Genomic DNA, 26,240 nt, shown 5'->3' with positions numbered 1-26,240 from the left:
CAGCGAATCTCCTCCCCTTTCTCCTCCTCAATTCTGGAGTCGGGGGGGGGGAGGGGAAGGGTCTGCGTTCTGCCTGTGTCCTCTCCTCTCTTTCCCTCTCCCTCTCTTCCTGCCTGTGGAGCAGGGGCTCCTGGATGTTGCCAGAGGTCTGGCACTCCCTTTCCATCTCCTGACTTTCCTCATCCGTCCCTTCGCTTTCATGACTGCTTGGAGATGGGCTGCTTCGGATGAAAGGGGGGGTTCTCTATAAGCCCTCCCCCTTACAAGAGGTTTCAGTGTTTGATTGGGCTACTCAATGAGGGCCCCATTCACTTTTTGAGTGAGCAGCCTTCTGCCTGCCAATCCTTAATTCAGATTCACCTGAGCCTTCGGTCATGCACAGACTCCACTGAAAAACATTTTGTCTCTGCTGATATTCAAAGAGATTGTATTTCTTGCCTGAGGTGTTAGGTAGGCTCATTCTGGCATGCAAGGAATTGCGTTTGTGCCTCTTATGGCCACAATGAAGTTCTCACTGCACGGGTCACACTCTGATCACATGCATGGTGGCTCTTGTGAATATTGATGACAAAGAACTTAAACCAGGCAAACTTGGCCCTCCAGCTGTTTTGGGACTACAACTCCCATCATCCCTAGCTAACTGGACCAGTGGTCAGGGATGATGGGAATTGTAGTCCCAAAAGAGCTGGAGGGCCAAGTTTGGCCATGCCTGACTTAAACCAAATGCACATTGATAGCATTTTTAAAGAAAAAGAAGAGGAAGCAATTCACAGGGGCACAAATGATCAAAAGAAGTGATGATATTCATAGCATGAATCCCCCTCCCCCATGTGCACACAAAGAGAGACATAGACTGTGGCCCAAATTATGGGTATTCTGGGAACAACAGGTTGAAAGGAGTAAGGTGGCATTTGATCATCTTTTAATGTTTATCTTATCTAACTCAACACTTTTATAAGATTAATGAGCCATCTTAGCAGAAGGAACTGCTGCTGTTCTTCTCCATGGAGCAAACGAACACAAAGTAACAAAACAAAAAGAACCTTTCAAATTTATTTCTTTGCAGTGTAAATGGGAAAAATGAGCATATGGGTGTTGCAGAGTTCTCTCTATTTTTATCGGCGTGGGGCCAGATTGTTTGCCTCCCCAGCTCCTCCCTAACAAAAAGTAAAATGTGTGAAAGAATTCTTGAAATAGTAGACTTTGTGAACTGGCCAGCTTCCTCCTCCTCCCGAAAGCACAACTCATCAAGAGGAGTCTGCCAGTACACACCGCAGCCTCTCGCCCCCATCTGCAATACCTAATTTGCTCTGTCAGAATTTGCTATATCCTGAAAGCTCCTGGAGAAAGCAGAGCAAACAAGGCCCTTGTACTCAGGACCCCTCCAGGCATCCTTTTTATGGCACTTTCATAATGATTTTGTGCTCATTATGATCCTGGTTTCAATACTTTTGCAACTGCAAAAGTTAAAGGGGAAGTAACTAGGGCTGGCCAATATCTGATTTTCAGCGTCACAATATATCACCAGCTAAGTATCAACGGGACACGGGTGGCGCTGTGGTCTAAACCACTGAGCCTAGGGCTTGCCGATTGGAAGGTCGGCGGTTCGAATCCCCGCGGCGGTGAGCTCCTGTTGCTTGGTCCCTGCTCCTGTCAACGGCGTTTCTGGGCGCTGCTCTGGTTTCACCAGAAGTGGATTGGTCATGCTGGCCACATGATCCAGAAAAACTGTCTGCGGACAAACGTCGGCTCCCTCGGCCAGTAAAGCGAGATGAGTGCCGCAACCCCAGAGTCATTTGCAACTGGACAACTGTCAGGGGTCCTTTACCTTTACCTTTTTAAGTATCGCGATATCACATCACGATGTATATCTATGGCAGCAGAGGGCCTTGCTGGGCCTCCCTGCAGCACTGGAGGGTCTTAAAATGTAAGGAAGTAGTAGATTTAATAAAAATATTAAATAAACTTCCATATAATACATTTAATATAAAGGTAAAGGTAAAGGGACCCCTGGCCATTAAGTCCAGCGTGACCGACTCTGGGGTTGCGCGCTCATCTCGCTTTACTGGCCGAGGGAGCCGGCATTTGTCTGCAGACAGCTTCCAGGTCATGTGGCCAGCATGACAAAGCCGCTTCTGCCGAACCAGAGCAGCACACGGAAACGCCGTTTTACCTTCCCACTGTAGCGGTCCCTATTTATCTACTTGCACTTTGACGTGCTTTCGAACTGCTAGGTTGGCAGGAGCTGGGACCAAGCAACGGGAGCTCACCCCGTCACAGGGATTCAAACCGCCGACCTTCTGATCAGCAAGTCCTAGGCCAGGCATCCCCAAACTGCGGCCCTCCAGATGTTTTGGCCTACAACTCCCATGATCCCTAGCTAACAGGACCAGTGGTCAGGGAAGATGGGAATTGTAGTCCAAAACATCTGGAGGGTCGAAGTTTGGGGATGCCTGTCCTAGGCTCTGTGGTTTAACCCACAGCGCCATCTGCGTCCCACATTTAATATATTTTCAACTATTTAACAGTAGTTTAAGTGATTTACTAGTCAAGTTGCATCTGCTTCCCCACTCAGGAGGTCTAAATGGAATCTGTGCACGCACAAGCACCATTGTGTTCAACTAAACTTACTTCTACTTTCCTGGGAGTAAGCCTCATTGAATTCAGTAGGGCTTGCTTGTGAGCAGATACACATTTGCTTGCACTGCTTACCGAAAAACATCCTCCCCATCATTCTCACATAGTACCCAACCTCCCATTTCAGCCATAAGGCAGCCAACTAAATCTTCTCTCCAACACCCCCCCCCAACAGAAGCCCCCCCCAAGCCCTCATCCCACCAAACTCTCCCTTTTTATCAAAGGGAAGGAGGGAGGGCAAGCAAGCAAAAAGGTAGTCTCCTATAAATAGTTTTTAAAAAACCTTTCTGATATGGAGGAAAGTTATTTAGGGGGGACCAACAACATAAACACCACCAGAAAACAAAAACAAAAATTCTTTCCCCTATTTTTTTCACCAGGGGGTGAGGAAAGAAAGAAGAGGTTTCCAGTTCTTTGTTTGCTTCTTTCTTCACTTTGCCACTGGATCTTGGTTGTCTAGCCATGGGGGGGGGTCCCTCCTGGTTTGTTAGGATCTGCATAATTAGATGATGATGGAGCTGAAAGAGTTTACTGGTTTGTGTGAGGGCTTATCATCATTTCTTATTGGTTAGGAGGGAGAAGGGAGGGAGAGCAAGCAAAGCTGGAGACACAGTGCCTGCAAATTATCTGCAAAGTACCTGTAAAGTATTCTGAGCTACCCCCAGGGAAGCTGTTAAGTCTCCACCTCCTTTTGGTATATTGCCTTGTTGAAACACTTAAAGGTAAAGGTAAAGGGACCCCTGACCGACTCTGGGGTTGCGCGCTCATCTCGCATTATTGGCCGAGGGAGCCGGCGTATAGCTTCCAGGTCATGTGGCCAGCATGACAAAGCCGCTTCTGGCAAACCAGAGCAGCACATGGAAACGCCGTTTACCTTCCCGCCGTTTACCTTCCCTATTTATCTACTTGCATTTTGAGGTGCTTTCGAACTGCTAGGTTGGCAGGAGCTGGGACCAAGCAACGGGAGCTCACCCCGTCACAGGGATTCGAACCGCCAACCTTCTGATCAGCAAGCCCTAGGCTCAGTGGTTTAGCCCACAGCACCACCTGGGGTCCCTGTTGAAACACTTATCACGATGTTATTTCAATACTGGTATCCAACAGATTTATTGCACATTCCTAGGAGTCACGCTGCTTCATTTTCAGTCCCATAACTTCCTGCTGAAACCGCACAACTTTTATGCCACAAATGCTCTGGTTTAATTTTTGTCCTTCTTTTGTTCTACCATAGCCCCTCAGGATTGCAACAACATAGTAGCATTGGGGATTCATCACAGAAAAGTATACCAAAATAAATCTACCACCAGTGCTCTATTATTGTGTTAAGAAAATGTGGCAGGAAACAACTACAATGAAACAGCTGTTGGAGGGGTCTATAGACTTTTCAGTTAAAATGCTAGCCAATTATAGCCTCCCTTTGGTCTGTTGCCTTACTGCCCCAAATGGGTACATTTCCGGCTTAATTCTCTTCAATAAATAATCTCCCCTGAGATTTCAACAGCTGGTAAGATTTGTTGAGCTCATGATCTTGCCGATGAACCGGGAAATCACCGTGGAGCAGAGCAAGAGAGCTGCCTCTTATTTAGTCGTGATCACCACCAGTGCGACAGCGTTTTGAGTATATTGTGGATGCATATCTCACAGAATCTTGATTCAGATCACACAACACTCAGATGGTTTCCAGACTAAAGAGAAAGAAATGCTGTAATTAGCGAGTGAATTTACTTGCTGCTAGAATCCTGGCGCTGCGTCAAAGTCAAAGTTATGGTTGCTGAACTTAATTAGCCGTCCCTCTTCTTCCATAAAACCCGGTCTGCTAGAGAGCAGCCAAGAATGTATGACAGATCCCAGACTCCTCTGGCTGTAATAATATTTTGACTATACATAGACATCTTCTCTGCAAACAAATAACTAAAGTGGGCTTCCACAACCAAAAGGCTTCAACAATTCCAAACACCTTTGCTTTTCCATATATTGCTTTAGGAGAGGAAAAGTAAGAGAAGCTTCTCAATGGTTTTAAAGCAACTATTTCATATTTACAGAGGATGGAATGGAAGACTAACCAGGTGTTTCCATAACTGAGACTTAAAGTGGCTCTTGCTTCAATTGAGTTGTAATATAGAATCCACATCATCAAAGAATCATTCACGCTACAAATGCCTCCCTTCCACATTTACAGCAATCAGATATTAAAATAAAGAGGACAAGAGAGGCTCAAAGGTGTTTTCACGTGTGAAAACACTGTTAGACTTTCAAGGATTTGGCCTGACACAAGAAAGAAACGAGGCTGTGCAAATTAAGTCACAACAGCATGCATGTAGGGAATTATTTTACTAGAAGGATTCCAACAGTTTCTGACCTAATCTGACATTTGGGCTACTGGTTACATTCATCAGGGGCATCAGCTAAACAGAGTCATCATGTAACAAATTGCCCTATTCACCTGACTATTCACCTACCAATGAGATGGAGGGGGAGATTATGTGCTGTTGGCCTGATTGATCTGGTAAGTCCCACATTATGGTGTGTGTGTGTGTGTGTGTGTGTGTGTGTATGAGTGACTGATGCTCACACACAGGGCAATGTGTAGTCCAGGACTTAGGGTGCAATCCTAACCCTGGCCAGCAGTGATGGGAATTGATGGAGTGGCACAGCCAACACACACAGCCTTGCCGCATGCTGGCCAGGGTGAAAGGTGGAGGCAGGAAAGAAATGATCCTATATCACACCAGCTCCCAAAGTGGTGCAGCAGAAGCCCAGATCAGGCCCACTGCTGTCACCTGCCCTCTTTGGAGGGCATCCTCTGACTACTGCTGGTGGGAACGGCACCAATGGTAGCTTCCACCCACCTGCCCTTTTGGTGGGTACATGGGGTCCTCCTCATCATTGGGCTTCCCTGGTGGAGCTACCCTGATGGCAGAGTCTGGTGGAGACGGCCAGTGCTGGGGGAAGGACCTCCTCTGCTCCATGCAATGCCACCCACTCCAGTGGACTGGAGGTTTGGATTGCTCTGCCCATTGCTAAAGTTCCATAGGTGGCACACACTCTTGAGAACGGGATGGAAAAGGTCCCCCTTTGACTCATTTTCTGTGGATGTGCCAGCCTCGTGGTGATGGGAAACAGCATGGCCACCTGCTCTTGAAATGGAAATTTTGTTGTTTAGTCGTTTAGTCATGTCCGACTCTTCGTGACCCCATGGACCAGAGCACGCCAGGCACTCCTGTCTTGCACTGCCTCCCGCAGTTTGGTCAAAATGGAAATTTAAGCTCTCACATTATGCTGGCAGCCTTGGGAGCTGCTTCTTGCCATACTTTTGGAATAACCTGGACTGGCCCAAGAGATGTTGCTGCCTGGGGCAAAGGACAAAATGGCGCCACCTCCTATTCCATGCACAAAAGCTGACTGGACCGGCAGTTGGCTCTTACTTCAGCACCGGACAGCACCCTTTCTTGCATTTGAGGGCAGTTGGCGCCTTGGGAGGTGAAGAGTAGGTCGCATGGTACACACAGCCTGGTCTGCCAACACCCATTTTCTCAGGGATTGAATCTGCAGTGGGGAAGAGGCAAACCTCTCACATCGTCTAGGGCAGGCATCCCCAAACTGCGGCCCTCCAGATGTTTTTGCCTACAGCTCCCATGATCCCTAGCTAACAGGACCAGTGGTCGGGGAAGATGGGAATTGTAGTCCAAAACATCTAGAGGGCTGAAGTTTGGGGATGAATGGTCTAGGGCTTTCTGTGTCACCCCGGCACTGCAGGCCCCCCTACACTGCAGGCATCTTATAAGAACAGTTTCTTAAGGGGGATCTCAAAAGCTTTTTGTGCCATAGCAAGCTCAAAGGAAAATAAAATCCCATTACTGTAAAAACCCCATTACGATACTAATGGTGATTTAGCATGCTTTTACAATTCCAGCAATGATTTCGAGGAAATCTGTATGTTCTTTTAATCCAAGTATGGAAAGAACTGCTGTGGTCCCATGCCCTGAAAATTTTAGTCAGTGATGAATGAGCTGTTTTTAATATTTGCACAGAGAAGGTTTTATTGTTGTTGAGACTAACCAGAGCAGATCCATAATCAGAGACTATGTAAAGTAGTAAGACTGAAAAAAACTAAAAGCACTACCTTTGAAATGGCTGAGCATGGAGAATGATTTGTTTATAAAATAAGTTGGTCATGGGTTTGTGACATGGCATGGTCCAGATTCCCCAGAATATTTTGCATTCAGTGCCTGCCACTGGTTAAGTATGAATTCAGTTCTCCCCCAAATCAGACTACAGACTCTAGTTATGAACTTAATTTGTTCCAGAGGTCCGTTCTTAACCTGAAACTGTTCTTAACTAGAGGCATGCTTTCGCTAATGGGGCCTCTTGCTGCCGCTGCGCTGCCGGCACATGATTTTCGTTCTCATCCTGGGGCAAAGTTCTCAACTCGAGGTAACTCTTCCAGGTTAGCGGAGTTTGTAACCTGAAACATTTGTAACCTGAGATGTTTGTAACTTGAGGTACCACTGTATAAGCTGACAAGTATAATACAGAAGTACTGATTTTTCAACTTAGAAGTAGCATCTCCTCTTGAAATAATTTGTCGCGCAACACGCTATACCAGACTTTAGCTTAGTGCAGGCATCCCCAAACTGCGGCCCTCCATATGTTTTGGCCTACAACTCCCATGATCCCTAGCTAACAGGACCAGTGCCCGGGGAAGATGGGAATTGTAGTCCAAAACATCTGGAGGGCTGAAGTTTGGGGATGCCTGGCTTAGTGAGACTGCATGAGGATATGAGCCTCTGGAGAGGAGCTCACAGGTGCTTTCCTCTTCCCTGGTCCCTTGGTTCAGGAGCAATGCAGAAAATGCAGGTATCTGAAGAAGTGTGCATGCACACGAAAGCTCATACCAAAATAAAAACTTAGTTGGTCTTTAAGGTGCTACTGAAGGAATTTTTTTATTTTAATGCAGAAAATGTCATTCTTGTGCTTAACTAGGGTCAAAAATCCAGCCCAGCACTTTGCAGTCATGAACCATGTATTTAAATGTCTGGCACTGAAATAATTATAAGTAAAAAGTGCTTAATCATGGCTCGAGCATGCCTTGCTACATGTTCGGGGGGGGGGGGGGAGAGAGAAAAGTATTGCTTCTGTGAGACATTTCTACTCTACTAAGATCAACGAGAACCTGAGCGCTGGCATCAATGGGGTGAACAGAAACTCTATGCCTGATTTTTTTTTAAAAAAAAGGTTACTGAAACTTGCCATGTCTAACACCACAATTTTAACGGCGTCTTCTCAGAAGGGAGTCCTAATGAATTCACTGGGACTTGTGGTATTTCCTGATAAGTGGGGTTAGGACTGCAGCATTACTAGGAGGGGAGAACAAGAGGATCATGTGAAGGCAATGTCAATCCTTTGAACTGCCAGAGACTTTTAGAAGGAAAAGGGAAGAGCTGGGAGAGGAAATGTGGGGCAAGCCAGGTTTTGGGGGTGGGGTGTTGTCCCATCACAGTTGTGATTACAACTGTTTCAACTGTGTGGGCTACACTCACCTGATCCTAACATAGGACCCCCGTTTAATGCTTCAGAAGGCAAGTAAGAACAAAAACAGAAAAATGATGGTTAACAATGTAACAGCATGCATTTCTACTCATACAAATGTTCTCTTAAAGACTAATAAGAAGACATCACGCTTGAGACAAAGGTTTGAAAATAAACCCCCACCACTGCCGCTGCTGTCCTGCACTCTCAACTACCAAGATGGGAAATAATTGAGAACCTATTCTGCCTTGACTTGGCATGGAGCAAGGGGGGGGGGGCTTTTCTGTCATGGGCAACCTTTGGGAGGTTGGGGCAGCGATGAGCAAGGCCATAGGCAAATCCTGGGTTGGTCAAGGGCAAAAGTTACCTCTCTGCCCTGTATTAACGGGACAAAAACAAAAACAAACCCCTGTGTTGCAATCCTATATAATAAAGTGCAAGTGTCTCTGCGCCCAGATTCCCTGTGTTCGCGCTACTGCACATGTGCCCCACAGACACAGGGACTGGACGAAGAGACTGCATGCACGTACGCTTCCCCCCCGGCCTCCTCCAACCGCCGCTCCCGGCCGGACACCGCCTCACTGCAGGGCACGTCGGGGAAGCAAGGGTGGAGGCCAGCGGAGGTGAATGGGGGGGAGGAAGGGCGCACTTGAGGAGCCTGGTCCGGCTCCCGCCGCCGCCGCGGCCCCGGAGCCTGATGCCGCCATCTTGGTCCTCCTCCTCCTCTCAACCCTCCCTGGCCCATGAGAGGTGCTGCCTCCAGCCAAACCAGGCCAGGCCAGGCCAGGGTGGGGGAGGAGCCTCTCCTCCCCGGTGTAGGTCCCGGGGTTCGGAGAAGCGCTGCGCAAGCGCTTCTCCGAACCCCGTGATGTCTCCTTCCTGTCGGCAGCTGGGGGAGAAGAGGGAAGGAGGAGAAAGGGCTGCTTTTTCCTCCTTCGTTCCTGTCCCCCTGCCGCCGACAGCATGGACAGGTCCCGGGGGTTCGGAGAAGCGCTGCGCAAGCGCTTCTCCGAACCCCGTTTTTTTTTAGCGCCCATTTATTGAACGGGCTGAATTACACTAGTACAGAATAATCTGCTCAAATACAGCCGCAACAACACACGGCTAATAAATGTAGTAAATGTATTATTATTAGTGGTTAAAATGTCATCCAAAATTTACAAGTCATCAACTTCAAAATTATATATATATATATATATATATATATATATATATATCCATAACCAAAAGGTAGTCAGTGTAATGAATTGCTGGGAGGGAACGCCACGTAGCAGGGAGGATGTCCAGATTGAATCAACTGTTTCGAAGGTGAATCTTTGTCAGCTGATGATGAAATTAAATATATTACATACAATAAATGACAACAAAAATAATACTGAGCAACCTGCATGTAAATAATGAATAAATAATAAATGAGGAATACATACCAAATAATTATTGATGTCATTCATTGTATGTAATATATTTAATTTTATCATCAGCTGACAAAGATTCACCTTCGAAACAGTTGATTCAATCCAGACATACTGTTCTGTTCTGCTTGTTTGCTGGTTGCTACTGAATTCTTCACGTTGGGACACCCACCACCCCAATCCTTTAGGGCATCATCCATTGAAGGGCATTGAATACATTTCCGTTCTCATTCTGGGGCAAAGTTCTCAACTCTTCCAGGTTAGCGGAGTTTGTAACTGAAGCGTTTGTAACCTGAGGATGTACTACATTTATTAGCCACGTGTTGTGGCTGTATTAAGGGGAGCAGCAGAGACCCCAAGCATACACCCTCTTTTGGTGCTTCTGCGTGGCAGGAATGTATCTTTGAACCTGGGTAATAATGCCTCTTGCTTGCTTGGATGGTGAGGTGTGTGCGCATGGAAACCTCTGGCTTCCATGTAGTTGGAATGCAGCCTTACTATCCGAAAGGTGAGAGTAATATTTATTGCCCCGTCCACTTTGGTCTCTGGCCCTGCCCACCATGGGCACAAGGCAAGTGGAAGGTTCCCCATAAGCCAGGGGTCAGCAAGCTTTATCTTGCCTGGCCCGGATCGATCCCACAGAGATTCCTCCGTGGGCCGGATCACACATGCGCAGATGCGATTTTAGCACGGCTCAGTTCGGGGCCAGTCAAACAACCTCAGTGGGCCACTTCTGGCCCATGGGCTTTCGGTTGCCCATAAGCAAATGCAGGTTTGGACTGAAAAGGGTTCCCTGCCCTGCCCTACGAAAGCCGTATCTGAATAGAAACTGTTTCAATAGCAATGACCAGTGCTTTTTTTTCTGGGGGACACATACCCCTAAACATTTTGTGAATCTAAGTTTGGCCTCATTGAGGGGCAGTATTTCAATATGAGTAGGAAAATGAGAGTACCGCTAAACATTTTTTCAAGAAAAAAAGCAGGCAATAATGCTCATTTGCCTCAAGTGAAATTCCAAGAAAGAAGAAATCTCTCTCTCTCTCTCTCTCTGGGAGACACCTTCAGTATTCAAGATGTGGGCAGATTGCAACATTCGGAACACATGCTTAATTTTTAAACCTTCCAGCATTGGCACAAAATAGCTAAGTTGCAACGGAAAACTAAAACTACGGTCTGCTCCAGTTCAAATCAAGACAGCAGGCGTTTCTTCCCCATCACAAGCGAGTGAGTGTAGGGAGGCCTTGTACATCACAAAGGCTCCTGAGCATTGTTGTGCAGTTCCCTGAAGAATTGCAGCCATTGAGGGCTAGAGGGAGCAGAGTCAGGGCTCCCGCCCCCAAGACGGACTGGCAGCTTTTCCAATTTTCAGGAAAATCACATTCCCTCTGCTGGCCTCTGGTGGTTCCAGGCACCAAGAATCCAACTATTAGTCACACTTAGGCCCTAGTGAAATCGATGTGAAGAGTTAGTTATGTCTAATTAACTCGCATTGATTTCAGTTGGGATGAATGCAAGCCAATGCATTTTGTGTTCTCAAAGTTTAGGTCTAGTACAAAACAAAATGTTGCCTATGAATGAATGAATTTGCTTTAAAATTCATATGCCAGTTTTGACTTTCAAGGACATCAAAAAGTGTTGTAAAATCAATTTAAAACAACAACAAACAGCATAAAGTGATAGAACAAAGGAGACTGCATTCTCAATCGGACCGCACCAATGCCTAATAGCTCTTATTGTTGAAATGCTTCTTCATATATTGAGCAAAATCAGCTTCCTTACAACTGACACTCATAAGTTATAGTCCTGTCACCAAAAGGAAACTAGTTTGCTGCATCCTATGCGTCACAGTTCTTCAGGTATTTGAAGACCACATTCATGTATCCCCTCACCTCTATCCCAGGTTGCATCCCACTTATTTTACCCTATATGATTAAAAAACCAAGCTGGTCTCTTACTACACATCCCCAGTTGAAGTTTCTTGGCACTATGTGGTGACTTGATGACACACTGTTGGCTGATTCACACATTACAGAGAGGGAGAACTCTTAAAAGTAGCCTGATGGAGTGGAACTCATCCATTTCACCAAACAAAATATCCCAAAGACCCAGCTCCTAGGATTGAGGGCCCATTACTCAGTGGCAGGACACTGGAAGCTCACTGGAAGGACAGATCCTGAAGCTGAGGCTCCAATACTTTGGCCACCTCATGAGAAGAGAAGACTCCCTGGAAAAGACCCTGATGTTGGGAAAGGTTGAGGGCACTAGGAGAAGGGGACGACAGAGGACGAGATGGTTGGACAGTGTTCTCGAAGCTACGAACATGAGTTTAACCAAACTGTGGGAGGCAGTGGAAGACAGGAGTGTCACGAAGAGTCGGACACGACTAAACGACTAAACAACAAGGGAAAATAAAGGGGGAATTACCAATAAACAAAATTAAAAGACGCCTGCTTCTTGGGAGAAAAGCAATGACAAACCTAGACAGCATCTTAAAAAGCAGAGACATCACCTTGCCGACAAAGGTCCGTATAGTTAAAGCTATGGTTTTCCCAGTAGTGATGTATGGAAGTGAGAGCTGGACCATAAAGAAGGCTGATCGCCGAAAAATTGATGCTTTCGAATTATGGTGCTGTAGGAGACTTTTGAGAGTCCCATGGACTGCAAGAAGATCAAACCTATCCATTCTTAAGGAAATCAGCCCTGAGTGCTCACTGGAAGGACAGATCGTGAAGCTGAGGCTCCAATACTTTGGCCACCTCATGAGAAGAGAAGACTCCCTGGAAAAGACCCTGATGTTGGGAAAGATTGAGGGCACAAGGAGAAGGGGACGACAGAGGACGAGATGGTTGGACAGTGTTCTCGAAGCTACGAACATGAGTTCAACCAAACTGTGGGAGACAGTGGAAGACAGGAGTGCCTGGCGTGCTATGGTCCATGGGGTCACGAAGAGTCGGACACGACTAAACGACTAAACAACAACAACAACACTCAGTGGCAGAGCACATGATGGACTCAACACTTTGTCATTAAAGGGATTTCCAGAAGCAGAGCTTAGAAAGAACTTTGCCTGAAGCCACAGAGAGATATTGGCAGTCAGAACTGGCTGTACTGGACTAGAACAGCCAATGGCGTGGCTCAGTATTCAGCCGCTTCATGTGTCCATATGCACATGCCCCGCTTTCTACAGAAGTTATTGTGAGAAGCTCAGTCCTCAAACAGAAAGAGAAGTCAATTAAACCATCAACAAAAACATTGTGCAACACTTCAGAACTTCATGTGAAGCACACAACCTCATCTTGTGGAAACTGTAATGACACATAATGAGGAAAACAGAGGCAGATTTCAGATCTGTGGACTGAAAAGTTCTTACACAGGTTGGATCACACTTCATTAATCTAACATTTTTCAGTTCAACTGCAAGATTCAATTTCCTTTTTTGTTTTCTAAATAGGCAGCTCTAGTCCCTAGATATAGTAAATTGAATTTATTATGGTCCCAGACCAGACTCACATGTCCCTAGATATAGATTCTGAACGTTTGCAAAGTTAGGGCAATTTGGATCTGGAGTTTCCATTTAGGCCACTGTAAGAACAAGAGCTATCAATCTATTTCAGATTAGCTCTGGTTTAGAGCATCTCAGAACAAAGAGTCCTATTTAGATTCTCCTCGAATCAAAAGGATAATGAAAATAAGCTTATTGAAATTGCATGAAATTAGAAAGGGGTGGTTTCCCCCAGGCATGCATTGCAACAGCTTGGAAAACATGCCAAGCTACTCTCCCCCAAACCAGAAATAATGCAATGTATTTTATGAGCTGTTCCAACATCTAACATCGCCCATCACTCTTTCGCTTACCCAGGCCAGAACCATCTAATCCCCTTCTCCCTATAAACTCAACTTACTGGGCCATGCCAGTGTAGCAGGAGTGATAGCAGGGAATTCAGCTTGGAGCAAACAGGCAGGTTCCTGGAGCATACCTGCCAAGTTCCGGCCTGAGAAATAAGGGACTGGACCGGAAGTAGCAGACCGGAAGTAGCGATGCCGCCATTTTGGAACTGGGCAGAACATGCTCAGAAGCGACTTTTGATGCTGCTCTGCCCTGTTCCAAAATGGCCGCCGCACTAGAAGTCGCGCTGCAGCCATTTTGGAACTGGGCAAAGCAGCATCAAAAGTCGCTTCTGAGCATGCTCCGCCCAGTTCCAAAATGGCCGTCGCGCCAGAATAAACCAGGAAAAAACAAAAAATCCGTTTTTTTGGCTGGGAACAGCTGGAAAAACAGGTGTTTCCCGGGGAATACGGGAGACTTGGCAGCTATGTCCTGGAGTGAAGATTGCAGCTGCAGCACCTGGCCATGCTGCTGTCATAGATTAGTGCTGTGGTTTGTAGTTTAGTTATAGTTTAGTGCTGTGGTTTGTCTCTCCCAAACAAACAACAAGCAGTAAAGGAGGAACAAAGCTGGTTACAGCTCATCATTTGTCTGGCATTGTCTGAGGTGACTTTGATGAGGAAAAGAAAGCAAACTACACTTAAACCATAGTTAAGGACTGTCTGGATTCACATGTAACAAGATTCAACCATTGTCAAGGTCAGTAAACCAACAACACACCATGGCTTGTTTTCCCCCAACAAACTATACTTAATAAACCATAGTTGCAGTACTAGGATGGGTTCATATGTAACACTAAACTGTGGTTTATTAATTAAGGTTTACGCAAATCATGGTTTAATGTTATGTGTCCATCAGAACCAGTGTATTGTGGTCAATAAGCCCTTAGGCTCTTCATTATTTCTGTGGTAAATCATAGAATCACAAAATTGTAGAGTTGGAAGGGACCGCAAGTGTCATCTAGTCCAACCCTCTGCAATGCAGGAATCTTTTGCCTATCATGGGGCTCAAAGCCACGAGCCAGATATTAAGATTCCCACGCTCTACTCCCCGAGGATTCCCAGCTACACTATCAAGTATCCGCTCCCTTACTGTAAGCTTCATGTACAGGTTTCCCATTTTTATTTTGGATAAATATTGGAAAAAGCTCCCTCTTTCTCTGTCTTTCATTATTCTCTTGCGCCTCCTTCTCCAGGAGCCTGGCATTTCCCTCCATAGTCCATGCAAAGGCTGCACAGAATAAGCATCTTCCACGCCACCATTTCCTGTGAATTCTTTCCTTGTGCTCCAAGTTCAAACTCTGGAGAATACTTCTGATATCAAATGGCTCATTTCAGCATATCTCATGGGTGACTGAAGACTGAAGCCACTAATAAATCCAACTGAAACTTTGTCTATGCAGCCTGCGCTTGGAGCAGGCTCCCTCCAATAACAATATGTCAGGAAGAATTATTCACACATGCAGCATATATAACCAAGGGTTGCTGCGTGTTAGGCATACCTATCCATACCAAATACACAGCTTTCACACTGGGAGCAATGCCCTTGTACCCTGAAACTTATACCCTATAGTATCTTTTTATTAGAATAATTGTTGTCACGCTGCAGTTTGCAGGAGAAAGCAGAAAACTGTATGTAAAGAAATGGGGGGGGGGGAGAGAGAAAGTGAGTTACACTTCACCACTAGGGGTCCCCTTACTCCCTTGTCTAATTTCTGCAGAGAACAAACTTTGCAAGTTCCCCTCTCCACTTCGATAATGAGTAGGATGAGGGACGCGGGTGGCGCTGTGGCTTAAACCACAGAGCCTAGGGCAGGCATCCCCAAACTTCGGCCCTCCAGATGTTTTGGACTACAATTCCCATCTTCCCCGACCACTGGGTCCTGTTGGCTAGGAATCATGGTAGTTGTAGGCCAAAACATCTGGAGGGCCGCAGTTTGGGGATGCCTGGCCTAGGGCTTGCCGATCAGAAGGTCGGCGGTTCAAATCCCCGCAACGGCGTGAGCTCCCATTGTTCGGTCCCAGCTCCTGCCAACCTAGCAGTTTGAAAGCACCTCAAAGTGCAAGTAGATAAATAGGTACCGCTATAGTGGGAAGGTAAACGGCATTTCTGTGTGCTGCTCTGGTTTCGCCAGAAGCGGCTTTGTCATGCTGGCCACATGAGCTGGAAGCTGTACGCTGGCTCCCTCGGCCAATAACGTGAGATGAGCGCCGCAACCCCAGAGTCAGTCACAACTGGACCTAATGGTCAGGGGTCCCTTTTAGGATGAGGAATAATGAACTTAGGCTCATTAGCTGGCAAGGAATGAGAACTCTCCCAAACTGTGGTAGAATGGGTTGTCTTCATTACAAGATGGTGGAGGTGGGGAAACAGAAAAGAAAAAGTCTGAAAGCAGATTTCTGCATAGCCATACTGGAAAGCAGTGCCTCATATGATTACAATCCTCACACTTGAAAACTACAAGGCCACTTAAAATATTACATATTGTGATGGGCTGGTGTATTTCTTAACCGTGTGACACTGGAAGTTGCGTCGACGTAACTTCCGGTGTCGCTTTGCCCTTCTATGGGCACCAAAAATGGCTGCCGCTGGCTTTGAAAGTCACTTGTACGCATGTCAGGAAGTGCGTCGACGCAACTTCCGGTGTCGCTCTGCCCATCTATGGGCACCAAAAATGGCTCCCGCCGACACCGGAAGTCGCTTCTATGCACTTCCAGACATGTGTAGATGCAACTTTTGAAGCCGGCGGTGGCCAAATCGGAAAGAAAAAAATGGCCGCCAGCAGGAGAAAATAACGGAGAAAAACGGGAGACGAAGTGATACGGGGGACCACTGGGAAAAGGTAAGTAAAAACGGGGGTTTCCCGGGGAAAACGGGGTACTTGGCAGCTATGGTATTTAGGAGCTCTCGCTCATGCACTTCTCATTAAAACAGTGCAAACATAAACCCTTTAATTGGGGAAGTCACAAATTTAACCAGACCCCCTTTATAGGAACGACCCATGGCCTCTCTCTAGTGTGGAACATCACATTTCAACTTGTATGACTATGATGTACTTTTGAAGCTAGAAATCTCTACAGTGGTACCTCATGTTGCGTACGGGATCCGTTTCGGAGCCCCATACACAACATGAAGCGCCGCATCTGCAATGTGTGCGGCATGATCCGGCGATTCGGTGCATGCGCATAACATCATTTATCGCGTCTGTGCATGCGCGAACTGCCGAACCCGGAAGTAACCTGTTCCGGTACCTCCGGGTTTGGCACATACGTATCCCGTGTCGTACGCAACCCGCAGCATTCGTAACAAGAGGTATGACTGTACTCACAAAGTAGAAATACAGGGTTTAGCAACTGCAAATATACAAAGGCTGGTTCTTCCTTGCTACTCACTACAAAAACCACTTCTATTAGCTAATTCAGGTACAATCAGCAAAAGAGGGAACCCCAGACCAAATGCACAAAGTTTCACAGAAAAAATGGGTCTCACATGACCCAGCCAGGTTCCTCCATGTTCTTTCACCATGGGATGGCTCAAGTCACAGACCTGGTACCTCCACGGCCCATAAGGTGAGGTGCAAGCTTGAACTCAGTCTCTTGCCATGTGTATGAAAATAATGAAAAATAAATAAATGATGGGTATTCCATGACTGCATGTGGCTGTTTCCACAGCAAACAGATAATGTGGAATGGAATAGGGAGCTATGTGCCGGCTTTGCCCTCCAGTTTTTACAGATTCTTCATGTATTTGTGTGGACACTTACAGCTCACAAACCAGCACAGGGTGATCGAAGTGAGGAATCATTCAATAATAATATTTCTCATCTGAAATGGTAGTCACCTCCATCCCAGGACTCTACTGCCTGTTCCTGGTGCATCCACAGATCTGGCTTAGTTCAGGTGATGATGGCGGGCCTATATTCTCTATACTGTACAGGCATCAAAAGTATTAACAAAATCGCCCTGCTCTCATTGTCATGAATGATACACTTTCCTGGATAGCTGCCAACTGAAAACATTACAGTGCAAAAAGGGGGTAAAAAACAATAGGCACCATGGCCTTAAAAACTTACCAGGCAGTTGAACTCGGAAAAGACATCAGTGGCGGATTTAAAGCTTCTGCTCTTAATGCATGTACTGCCTGCAAGGTTTGAGGCGTAGGCTGAGTCTGAGCCTGTACTTGTCTTGGGTCCTGAGCAGGTTTAATCCACCGGCTTGCTTCCGGTTTCATCCATTTCCCCTGGATTCCCCATCTTGCCAGGTACAGTTTGCAAATATCGTAGTTCATCGAGGAGTAGTACAAAAGGTCCAGTACCAGCAAAACCACCACAAAAAACCCATAGATCCAGACGCCTAACAAAGCACTGTAATTACTGCAAAAAAGAGACAAAGCAAAAGTTAATAACGAGCCATGACTATTTACCGCTCCAGTCAGCCACTTAATATTTTAAAATGCATACAAGTATTTTCTGTCTGCCAGAATGTAGATTTTTTTTACCTCTCTCTCCCTTTACAAAGCTCAAAGCTGCTTACAAGGGGACTCTCAATGTTCATACAGTGCTACCTATTTTCTTTACATAGTCCAAGTACCAGATCATGGCTCAAAATCACTCCAACACATGGCTGCTTCTAAAAGCCAAATTATAAGCTCAACAGGTTTTTGCTGGGCTGTAACCAACTTCAGTCTGCAGGTTGGGGAGTTGTGAGATGAAATGCTGCCCTCCACTTAAAAACAGCAATTTTTCATTGAAGACTACAGAAAACAAGCATGGCAGGGAAAACCTTTTCCTTGACACCTAATTTGCACTGGTTTTTTGTTTTTGTTTTGGTTGTTTTTATTATTTTTGAGACATTCAAGCATGCAACTGCTCAGTTCTGTAAGAACGGCAACCCATGATTCTGCTGATTGTGTGGTTCAGTTCTAAGAATAACACAGATAGCACTGAATTACTCTTTTTCGTCTTGCTTTCAGCTTGCAGAAGCCTCCATAAGCACTAACTTAAGGATAGCTTCCAAAACACAATGTTGAAAGCGTCCTTCAGTGGGTGTTAATGAAAAGGATATGAAGGATATGAAGTGTGTTGTGTGTCTGGTGGGGGCTGGAGCCAGTATACTTTCCTGGAAAGTAAGTATTTTTATTCCATAGTTCTGCTTTGGTTAATACCTCCATCGAACTCGTTGCATTATGCCATTCTGCTCCCAGCCTGGTTCATTTCTATGCTGCCCAAGATCCTTTGCTGTTCAGGATGTCACACAAATTACATTTGGGTGCCACAAATTACCATTGGAATTAAATGACAGGGAGAGGAAAGCATTTTATATGTAAATTTTATTACCCCAGTAAGTAGGAAAATTAAAAGACAAGAAAAACCTATTTGAACAAATTTTAACCAGACCTTTAAATGATTCCACCTCTTTCAAATACAATGGTTAAATTCTTACCTAGCAAGCTGCATAGCACTGGCCCTGTTTCAGAACAGAATGAAGCCATGTCAACATAAAGTAGGTTTTAGCCCAAAGTGGTTTATTATACATGCTTTACACTGCAAAGAATACATTTCTGCTGATATTTGCTTGTAAAAGTCAACTCTTCAATTATATAGAAAAGAGAAAGGAATTGGAGAAACACCCAGGGTCTGTTGGGCCATAAACTGATGGTTAAGCAGGGCATGTGTCCAGCTTCACATCCGATGAGTCAGGAGACAGAAGTACCAGTTAATGCTCTGGGCGCTGCTGTGGGACATGAGCATTACAGCATTTTTGTGGAGGAGTGATTTGCTAAATCGGATCCTATAGTGTTTGCATTGCTTGCACTGTATGAATTCTGACTGTATGGCTGTAGCCCTGGGATGTCTTGTTTAGAATGCTTTCCAGTGCCTCTGTGTCTCTGCACCAAAGTGTGTCAAAGGGCAAAGCAAAAAGGAACAGGATGCCCAGCTGAAGGCTGGATGATGGCTGGCTTTGTCTGACGCGCAGTCTGATGCGCAGAACAGGCAAGATAAGCCAAGGCTCCTTGAGGCAGGCACCGGGGCAGCATTAGTCAGCATGTGTTTACGCACATGGCATAATGTGTGTTTATGAGAACAACTGGACACAGGAAGATGTGCACACCCCCTTGCATGCGTGACCCCCTTGCGTACGCACTCTTACAGAGGATGGGGAAAGAGCCCAAAAGAAGGGTATAAAAAGCTTTGCAATTTGTGTTGCTTTACTCCTGTCGTGAAACATGGGTCACCAGGAGTCTCTCTATATAGAGATTAAAGCTCTTTCTCTGAAACTCAACCCGGTGTCGTTTTGACTATCTTTTGTCCTTGCCTGGGTGCAACTTGAAAGGACCCTTACTAGCTGATAAGGCTACATTTTAAGCTGCCTGCTGGAGGAATACTTAGCTGGATTAGAACAAGGAAGAGGTTAAGACAAAGATTGGGGGGGGGAATGTCTTAGATGAGCTGTGGAAATAAATATCTATCACCATGGTAACTTTATCACTTCTTGTAATAGAAAACTTCCATAAGATGTCACATAGCTGGTATCAAGTCCCACAACATTCAGCAAAGATACATCCAGATGTTAATGGAACATGCTGAAAATGTGGGGAGAAAGTCACAAATTATGTTTTGGTGGAGGTGTGAAAAGATTATGAGGTTTTCAATAGTTATTGCACATATACAAGAAATAATTGGATACTACATTCAAATGAACTCTAGTTCATATCTTAAAGAAGATGTGAAACCAAAATATCCAAATTTAGTTGGAGTTTTGTTAACTGCTACCAAAATATTGATAGAACCTAAATGGTATGCTTCTGTAAGTCCAACAGAATAAGTATGGTTTAATCAAATTTGGGTTTTTTGGCACCATGACAAAACTGATGGTACAGTAGTCAAAGAAATGAACAACCTGGAAATTTATGGTTCATTCTTATTAAGCACATGAAAACAGAATATTAATTAGAACTATTTAAGGCTTTTTCACTGCTGTCATAACCAACTAATTTGCACCATGGAACCTCTAAGTATATGATACAGGTTTCCAGCACTGTATTTTATATTTGCGCCGCATTACATTAAAGCTACTATTTTAGTGGATGATGATATAAACTGTAAATTTAGTGAATATTGGAATATGTGATTTGTCAGCCATAGAATAAAAGGGTAAAGGGGCCCCCTGACCATTAGGTCCAGCCGTGACCGACTCTGGGGTTGCGCGCTTATGTCGCATTATTGGCTGAGGGAGCCGGCGTATAGCTTCCAGGTCATGTGGCCAGCATGACTAAGCCGCTTCTGGAAAGCCAGAGCAGCACACGGAAATGCCGTTTACCTTCCCGCTGTAGCGGTTCCTATTTATCTACTTGCATTTTGACGTGCTTTCGAACTGCTAGGTTGGCAGGAGCAGGGACCAAGCAACGGAAGCTCACCCCGTCACAGGGATTCGAACTGCCGACCTTCTGATCAGCAAGCCCTAGGCTCAGTGGTTTAACCCACAGCGCCACCTGGGTCCCAGTCATAGAATAAGTTGGCTATAAATTATAAAATTTTGAACGAGAAAAAAGGGGGAAAAGGGGGGGGGTGAAGCAAACATATCTGGTGGGATTATTATGACACAAACACAGCTGCCCCTCTAAAATAGTTAGGCCAGTAGTTCACAGACACTGTGCTAAATGCAAACCCCCAAAGAATGCAGCTTACATTAACAGTTACATGCTTACACTGCTAAAAAGAGCAAATTCCCATACAATGGAGAGAAGTGCAGGCAGTGCCCTGCAGTGTTCTAGATCTTCAATACTGCACAAGAGGCAGAAACAGCCCCTGGATTCAGCCCCCAACCCCAACTGAGCTCTATTAACCATCTGAGAGAAGGAGCCATGCCCCCTTCTTAATTTAGGGTGGGTGTTGTCTTGAACCATCCAATGTATAATTCCCAAACACCATTCTACACTCCTGGCACCGGCACCTCTTTCTCACTGCAGTTCCACAATCTGAAGAGCGCTCCTGTTCAGTCTCTCGCAGAGCAGAGACCATGTTCAGTTTGTCAGTAGTGCAACATGTAAAACAGTGCTGGATCACAGCCATCAGAAAGACTTCTGATTTCCCCTCAAAAAAAATTCCGGAGGGAGAGGGAGAATGGGTGATTTGATTGTGTCAAACAACTTCCTTTGGTTGGCGGATGGGGGGGGGAGGTAAAAGAAATTAAGAAAAAGCTATTAGTGATGGAAGAAAAATGACTGAACTGATAGCGATGCTGATGAAATCACTCTTTTTTGGATTCATGAACCATTGCTACTCAGAAAAAAAATGAAAAGACAGAGTGCTATCAAGGGCAAGCCACTCACGAAACTTCTACACAGTGGACCAATGTGGATCCCAAGTGTTCAGGAAGAAGGACAGGCAGGACCCCCTCAAACAAGAGGTTTTTATTTCTTCCTTACCTTGCTAAAAGTCATGGCACTTGACAGCCCAACAAGAATTCAATGGCACAAATATTAGTGCCTCTTTAGATCATCATCATCTGTTTACCCATACACATAGTTTTTAAGGCACTCATTTTTGTTCATTAAAAATCATTTAGTGAAAAATGAATAGTGCTTTAAAATGGCAGCTTAATAAATTGACCATATGTGAGAGCTCCATCTGTTCCTTTAAAATAACATCTGCTTCCAACAAGTTAAAAATGAAAAGCCAGAAATAATCATGACCCCCCCCCCACCGCAAAAAGGGTTTTGTTTAAATCCTAAGGCAAAGTGGATATACTTGTTCCTTATTCCATTAAGCTCTGTCTTTTAGTATGATCTGGCAGGTCAAGTAATGGAGTGATCAACAGATACCACTTTATTGTACTATCACAGCTCTAAAATGAAATTCTTCTGAGCACTGGGGCTCTGAAGTGGTGTGCGCTCTCCTTTCCTGGAAAGGCTGCCCAGGGTGAAAAGGGGTTTGGTGAGTTAGGAAATGGGTCTCTGTGGACTTACTGGGCCAGAGCCACTCATCTTTGAGTGTTGTTGTTGTTTAGTCGTTTAGTTGTGTCCGACTCTTCGTGACCCCATGGACCATAGCACGCCAGGCACTCCTATCTTCCACTGCCTCCTGCAGTTTGGTCAAACTCATGTTCGTAGCTTCGAGAACACTGTCCAACCATCTCGTCCTCTGTCGCCCCCTTCTCCTTGTGCCCTCAATCTTTCCCAACATCAGGGTCTTTTCCAGGGAGTCTTCTCTTCTCATGAGGTGGCCAAAGTATTGGAGCCTCAGCTTCACAATCTGTCCTTCCAGGGAGCACTCAGGGCTGATTTCCTTCAGAATGGATAGGTTTGATCTTCTTGCAGTCCATGGGACTCTCAAGAGTCTCCTCCAGCACCATAATTCAAAAACATCAATTCTTCGGCGATCAGCCTTCTTTATGGTCCAGCTCTCACTTCCATACATCACTACTGGGAAAACCATAGCTTTAACTATACAGACCTTTGTAGCAAGGTGATCATCTTTGATAGCTCCCACCAATTTCTGACTGCAATAAAAAGGCTTCCAATCCTTGACCATCAAGTTCCCAGTGGCTGTGAAGGGACCTAACCTCTGCCTAAACTGCTACACAAAATGTAATCACAAAATGCATGGATAGGGGAATATACTCCCTCTCAGTGCTGTTGCAAATTCATTTATACACCATGTATAGGGGTACATCTCAGTCCTAGAAATACTGAAAATGGTGTTTATTAAAACAAGAAAAATAAAAAATGATGTCTTGTTTCCAATGAGGGCATGAAACAGGGCTCAGGCAGCGTAATATTTTAAATGCACACAGCTGAACGAGAGAGAAAAAGTCACAATATGCCAAAGTGCAAAGCTCGCAAGGGAGTCAGATGAATAATTCATCAAAGTTTTATAGCCTTAATTCATAAAAGAACTTTAAAGCAAAATAAAATGTTTAAAAAAGGCAGAAAGTGGAATGAATTCAATTTGCTGCTAAGGTGCTTTGATGGTCACTACTCACATTAGATTCTAAAAATGTGCATGTAAATGAATTTATCACCGCATGAAACTTATGAACTAGGGAAAGGCTTCTTCTTCTGTTTAAAAGGTAGGAAAGATCTAATGCGATACAATCAAAGCAGGATGTCAGCCATGATGTTGCAAATTAGCTAAGGGAATTCACCTGAAATAACTTCTCTGGTTAGATTCATGGGACCAAACCACCAGGGTGTGACCATGTCAAAATTAAAATGCTTTTAAGCCACACTTAAAAGAGAATTAAGCATTTGTGTCTATAGCTCTGTGATAGGGAGGCGCTGCAGCACCCATTAAATGGCAGGAGACTTTATACTAGTAGTTAATTTCTCCATGTTGCCAGCACAATTTACTTCGGCTGGCTGCTTTCTACTCAGGAGGCAAACTCAGAACAGCAACTCACTCAGAAACGCAGTCTTGGTTCCTCCAGTGGAAATAAATGCTTATCCATTCACACACTAAAATAAATCCTTTTTGGGTATATGGCACTGAAGTGTGTCTTAATTAAGCCTTCTCTGGAAAGTGCCACTAATAGAATCATAGAATTGCAGAGTTGGAAGGAACTATGAGGGTCATCTAGTCCAACCCCCTGCAATTCAGGAATATTTTGCCCCACATGGGGCTCGAATCCACAGCCATGAGGTTAAGAGTCACATGTCTCCCTTCTTTTTCCAGCAGTGTTTCCAGCAATGCAGGCGATATCATCATTTCCTTAACCTTTCCTACAATAAAATGGTGTTTATTCCCGAAGAAATATCTTTAGCAGCGGGCCAGCAGAAGAAAACTTGTTTTATTCCTGTAGTCAGGATGGTGCTATGATTTAAGTAAGTTCTTAAATCTGCATGTTCTCAGAGCAAGTGTTCCTTAAAAAACAAAACAAACCAAGGTTGGGAAACTGTTTTTTATTTGTTCTTAAAGGTAAAGGGACCCCTACATTGCAGTAATGATGTTAAAGGTAAAGGTCAAGGGACCCCTGACCATTGGGTCCAGTCGTGAACAACTCTGGGGTTGCAGCACTCATCTCTTGTTATTGGCCGAGGGAGCCGGCATACAGCTTCCAGGCCATGTGGCCAGCATGACAAAGCCGCTTCTGGTGAACTAGAGCAGCACATGGAAATGCCGTTTACCTTCCCGCTATAGTGGTTCCTATTTATCTACTTGCATTTTGATGTGCTTTCGAACTGCTAGGTTGGCAGGAGCTGGGACCGAGCAACGGGAGCTCACCCCGTCCCAGGGATTCGAACCGCCGACCTTCTGATCAGCAAGCCCTAGGCTCAGTGGTTTAACCACAGCGCCACCTGGGTTCTTAGCTCTTTGTTCTTAGCTCTAACCTATCAGGGATGTTGAAGCAGTTGCAGCGCATGGAATGACAGTGGAAGATAGAAATGGGATCTTCCCACCCAAAGCCTCTCCAAGACTGTTAAGTCCAGGGTCTAAAATTACCACTAGCTACACTGCCTGCTTTAAACCCTTCTCCTCTTGCATGGCGAGAAGGACAAGCCTAGTTGCCTAGGGCATAGCAATTATTGTGGATGTTTAGCTGGGACACCTGAGGTATAAATTATGCTTAATGAAGCACAGACAGTTTGATCTAACAGCAAAGGGACCTCTTCCTTCAGTTCAGTTTAGGATGAAGTTAATTAAGCTAGCAGTGATAATGCACATCATGTCTGCAATAATTAAAAAGAAGTTGGAATGTATTATTGGATTAAGACACAGCAGCCTTTGCAGAGCCAAAACTTTTTTGTGCAGCTGATAAAATGTTCTTCGAAACTCTCTCCAAAAACTTTGCATTTTCACAGCATTTTGCTCCTGCTTTCCTATCCCCCCCCCTTGCAGATTTGGTGCATTTAAAAAATGAATTAAAAGATGGGTCCACTGACTGTGTGATCCAAACAATGAGGAGTCATGAAGCCAGTTGGATGATGTCATGGCAGCATGCAGCCAATCAGAGTTAGCCACAAGACAATACCTTGAAACCAAATTGTCCCTGCCCTCCCTCTGCATAAAAGTACTTTCTAACAAAAATATGCAAATATGCAATGTAAAAATTAACACACACACAGCCTCATTTCAGCTCAGCCCTAGCATATACAATACACAAAGACATCCTATGCCAGGCATCCCCAAACTTCGGCCCTCCAGATGTTTTGGATTACAATTCCCATCTTCCCTGACCACTGGTCCTGTTAGCTAGGGATCATGGGAGTTGTAGGCCAAAACATCTGGAGGGCCGCAGTTTGGGGATGCCTGTCCTATGCGATGCCCTACAGATCATAGAATCATAGAGTTGGAAAAGACCACAAGGGCCATCCAGTCCAACCCCCTGCCAAGCAGGAAACACCATCAAAGCATTCCTGACAGATGGCCGTCAAGCCTCCACTTAAAGACCTCCAAAGAAGGAGACTCCACCACACTCCTTGGCAGCAAATTCCACTGCCGAATAGCTCTTACTGGCAGGAAGATCTTCCTAATGTTTAGGTGGAATCTTCTTTCTTGTAGCTTGAATCCATTGCTCCGTGTCCGCTTCTCTGGAGCAGCAGAAAACAACCTTTCACCCTCTTCTACATGACATCCTTTTATATATTTGAACATGGCTATTATATCACCCCTTAACCTTCTCTTCTCCAGGCTAAACATACCCAGCTTCCTAAGCCGATTTCTTTATAAGGCATTGTTTCCAGGCCTTTGACCATTTTGGATGCCCTCTTCTGGACATGTTCCAGCTTGTCAGTATCATTCTTGAACTGTGGCGCCCAGAACTGGACACAGTACCCCA

The 26,240-nt window shown here is 45.1% G+C and overlaps 1 protein-coding gene across 4 annotated transcripts in view; it reads right to left on the bottom strand.

Moving 5' to 3' along the window:
• SHISAL1 (shisa like 1) overlaps positions 1-26,240 on the bottom strand; it is a 99,094-nt gene that overhangs the window by 19,599 nt on the left and 53,255 nt on the right. For 2 of the 4 annotated variants that reach the window (XM_035137626.2, XM_035137630.2), the window contains exons 5-6: positions 17,537-17,836; positions 3,560-4,322 (exon numbers count right to left, since the gene is read on the bottom strand). In XM_035137626.2, the coding sequence (XP_034993517.2) occupies positions 4,307-4,322; positions 17,537-17,836 (316 nt within the window). In that variant the 3' untranslated portion in view covers positions 3,560-4,306. Of the gene's footprint in view, positions 1-3,559; positions 4,323-17,536; positions 17,837-26,240 lie in introns of those variants that run through there. The other 2 variants (XM_035137632.2, XM_035137631.2) reach the window with 2 other exon arrangements.

This window comes from Zootoca vivipara, chromosome 5, assembly GCF_963506605.1.
Source record: "Zootoca vivipara chromosome 5, rZooViv1.1, whole genome shotgun sequence".
Lineage (NCBI taxonomy): Eukaryota > Metazoa > Chordata > Lepidosauria > Squamata > Lacertidae > Zootoca > Zootoca vivipara.
The sequence above is the reverse complement of the archived record's forward strand: the minus strand, read 5'-3'. Positions and strand labels throughout refer to the sequence as shown.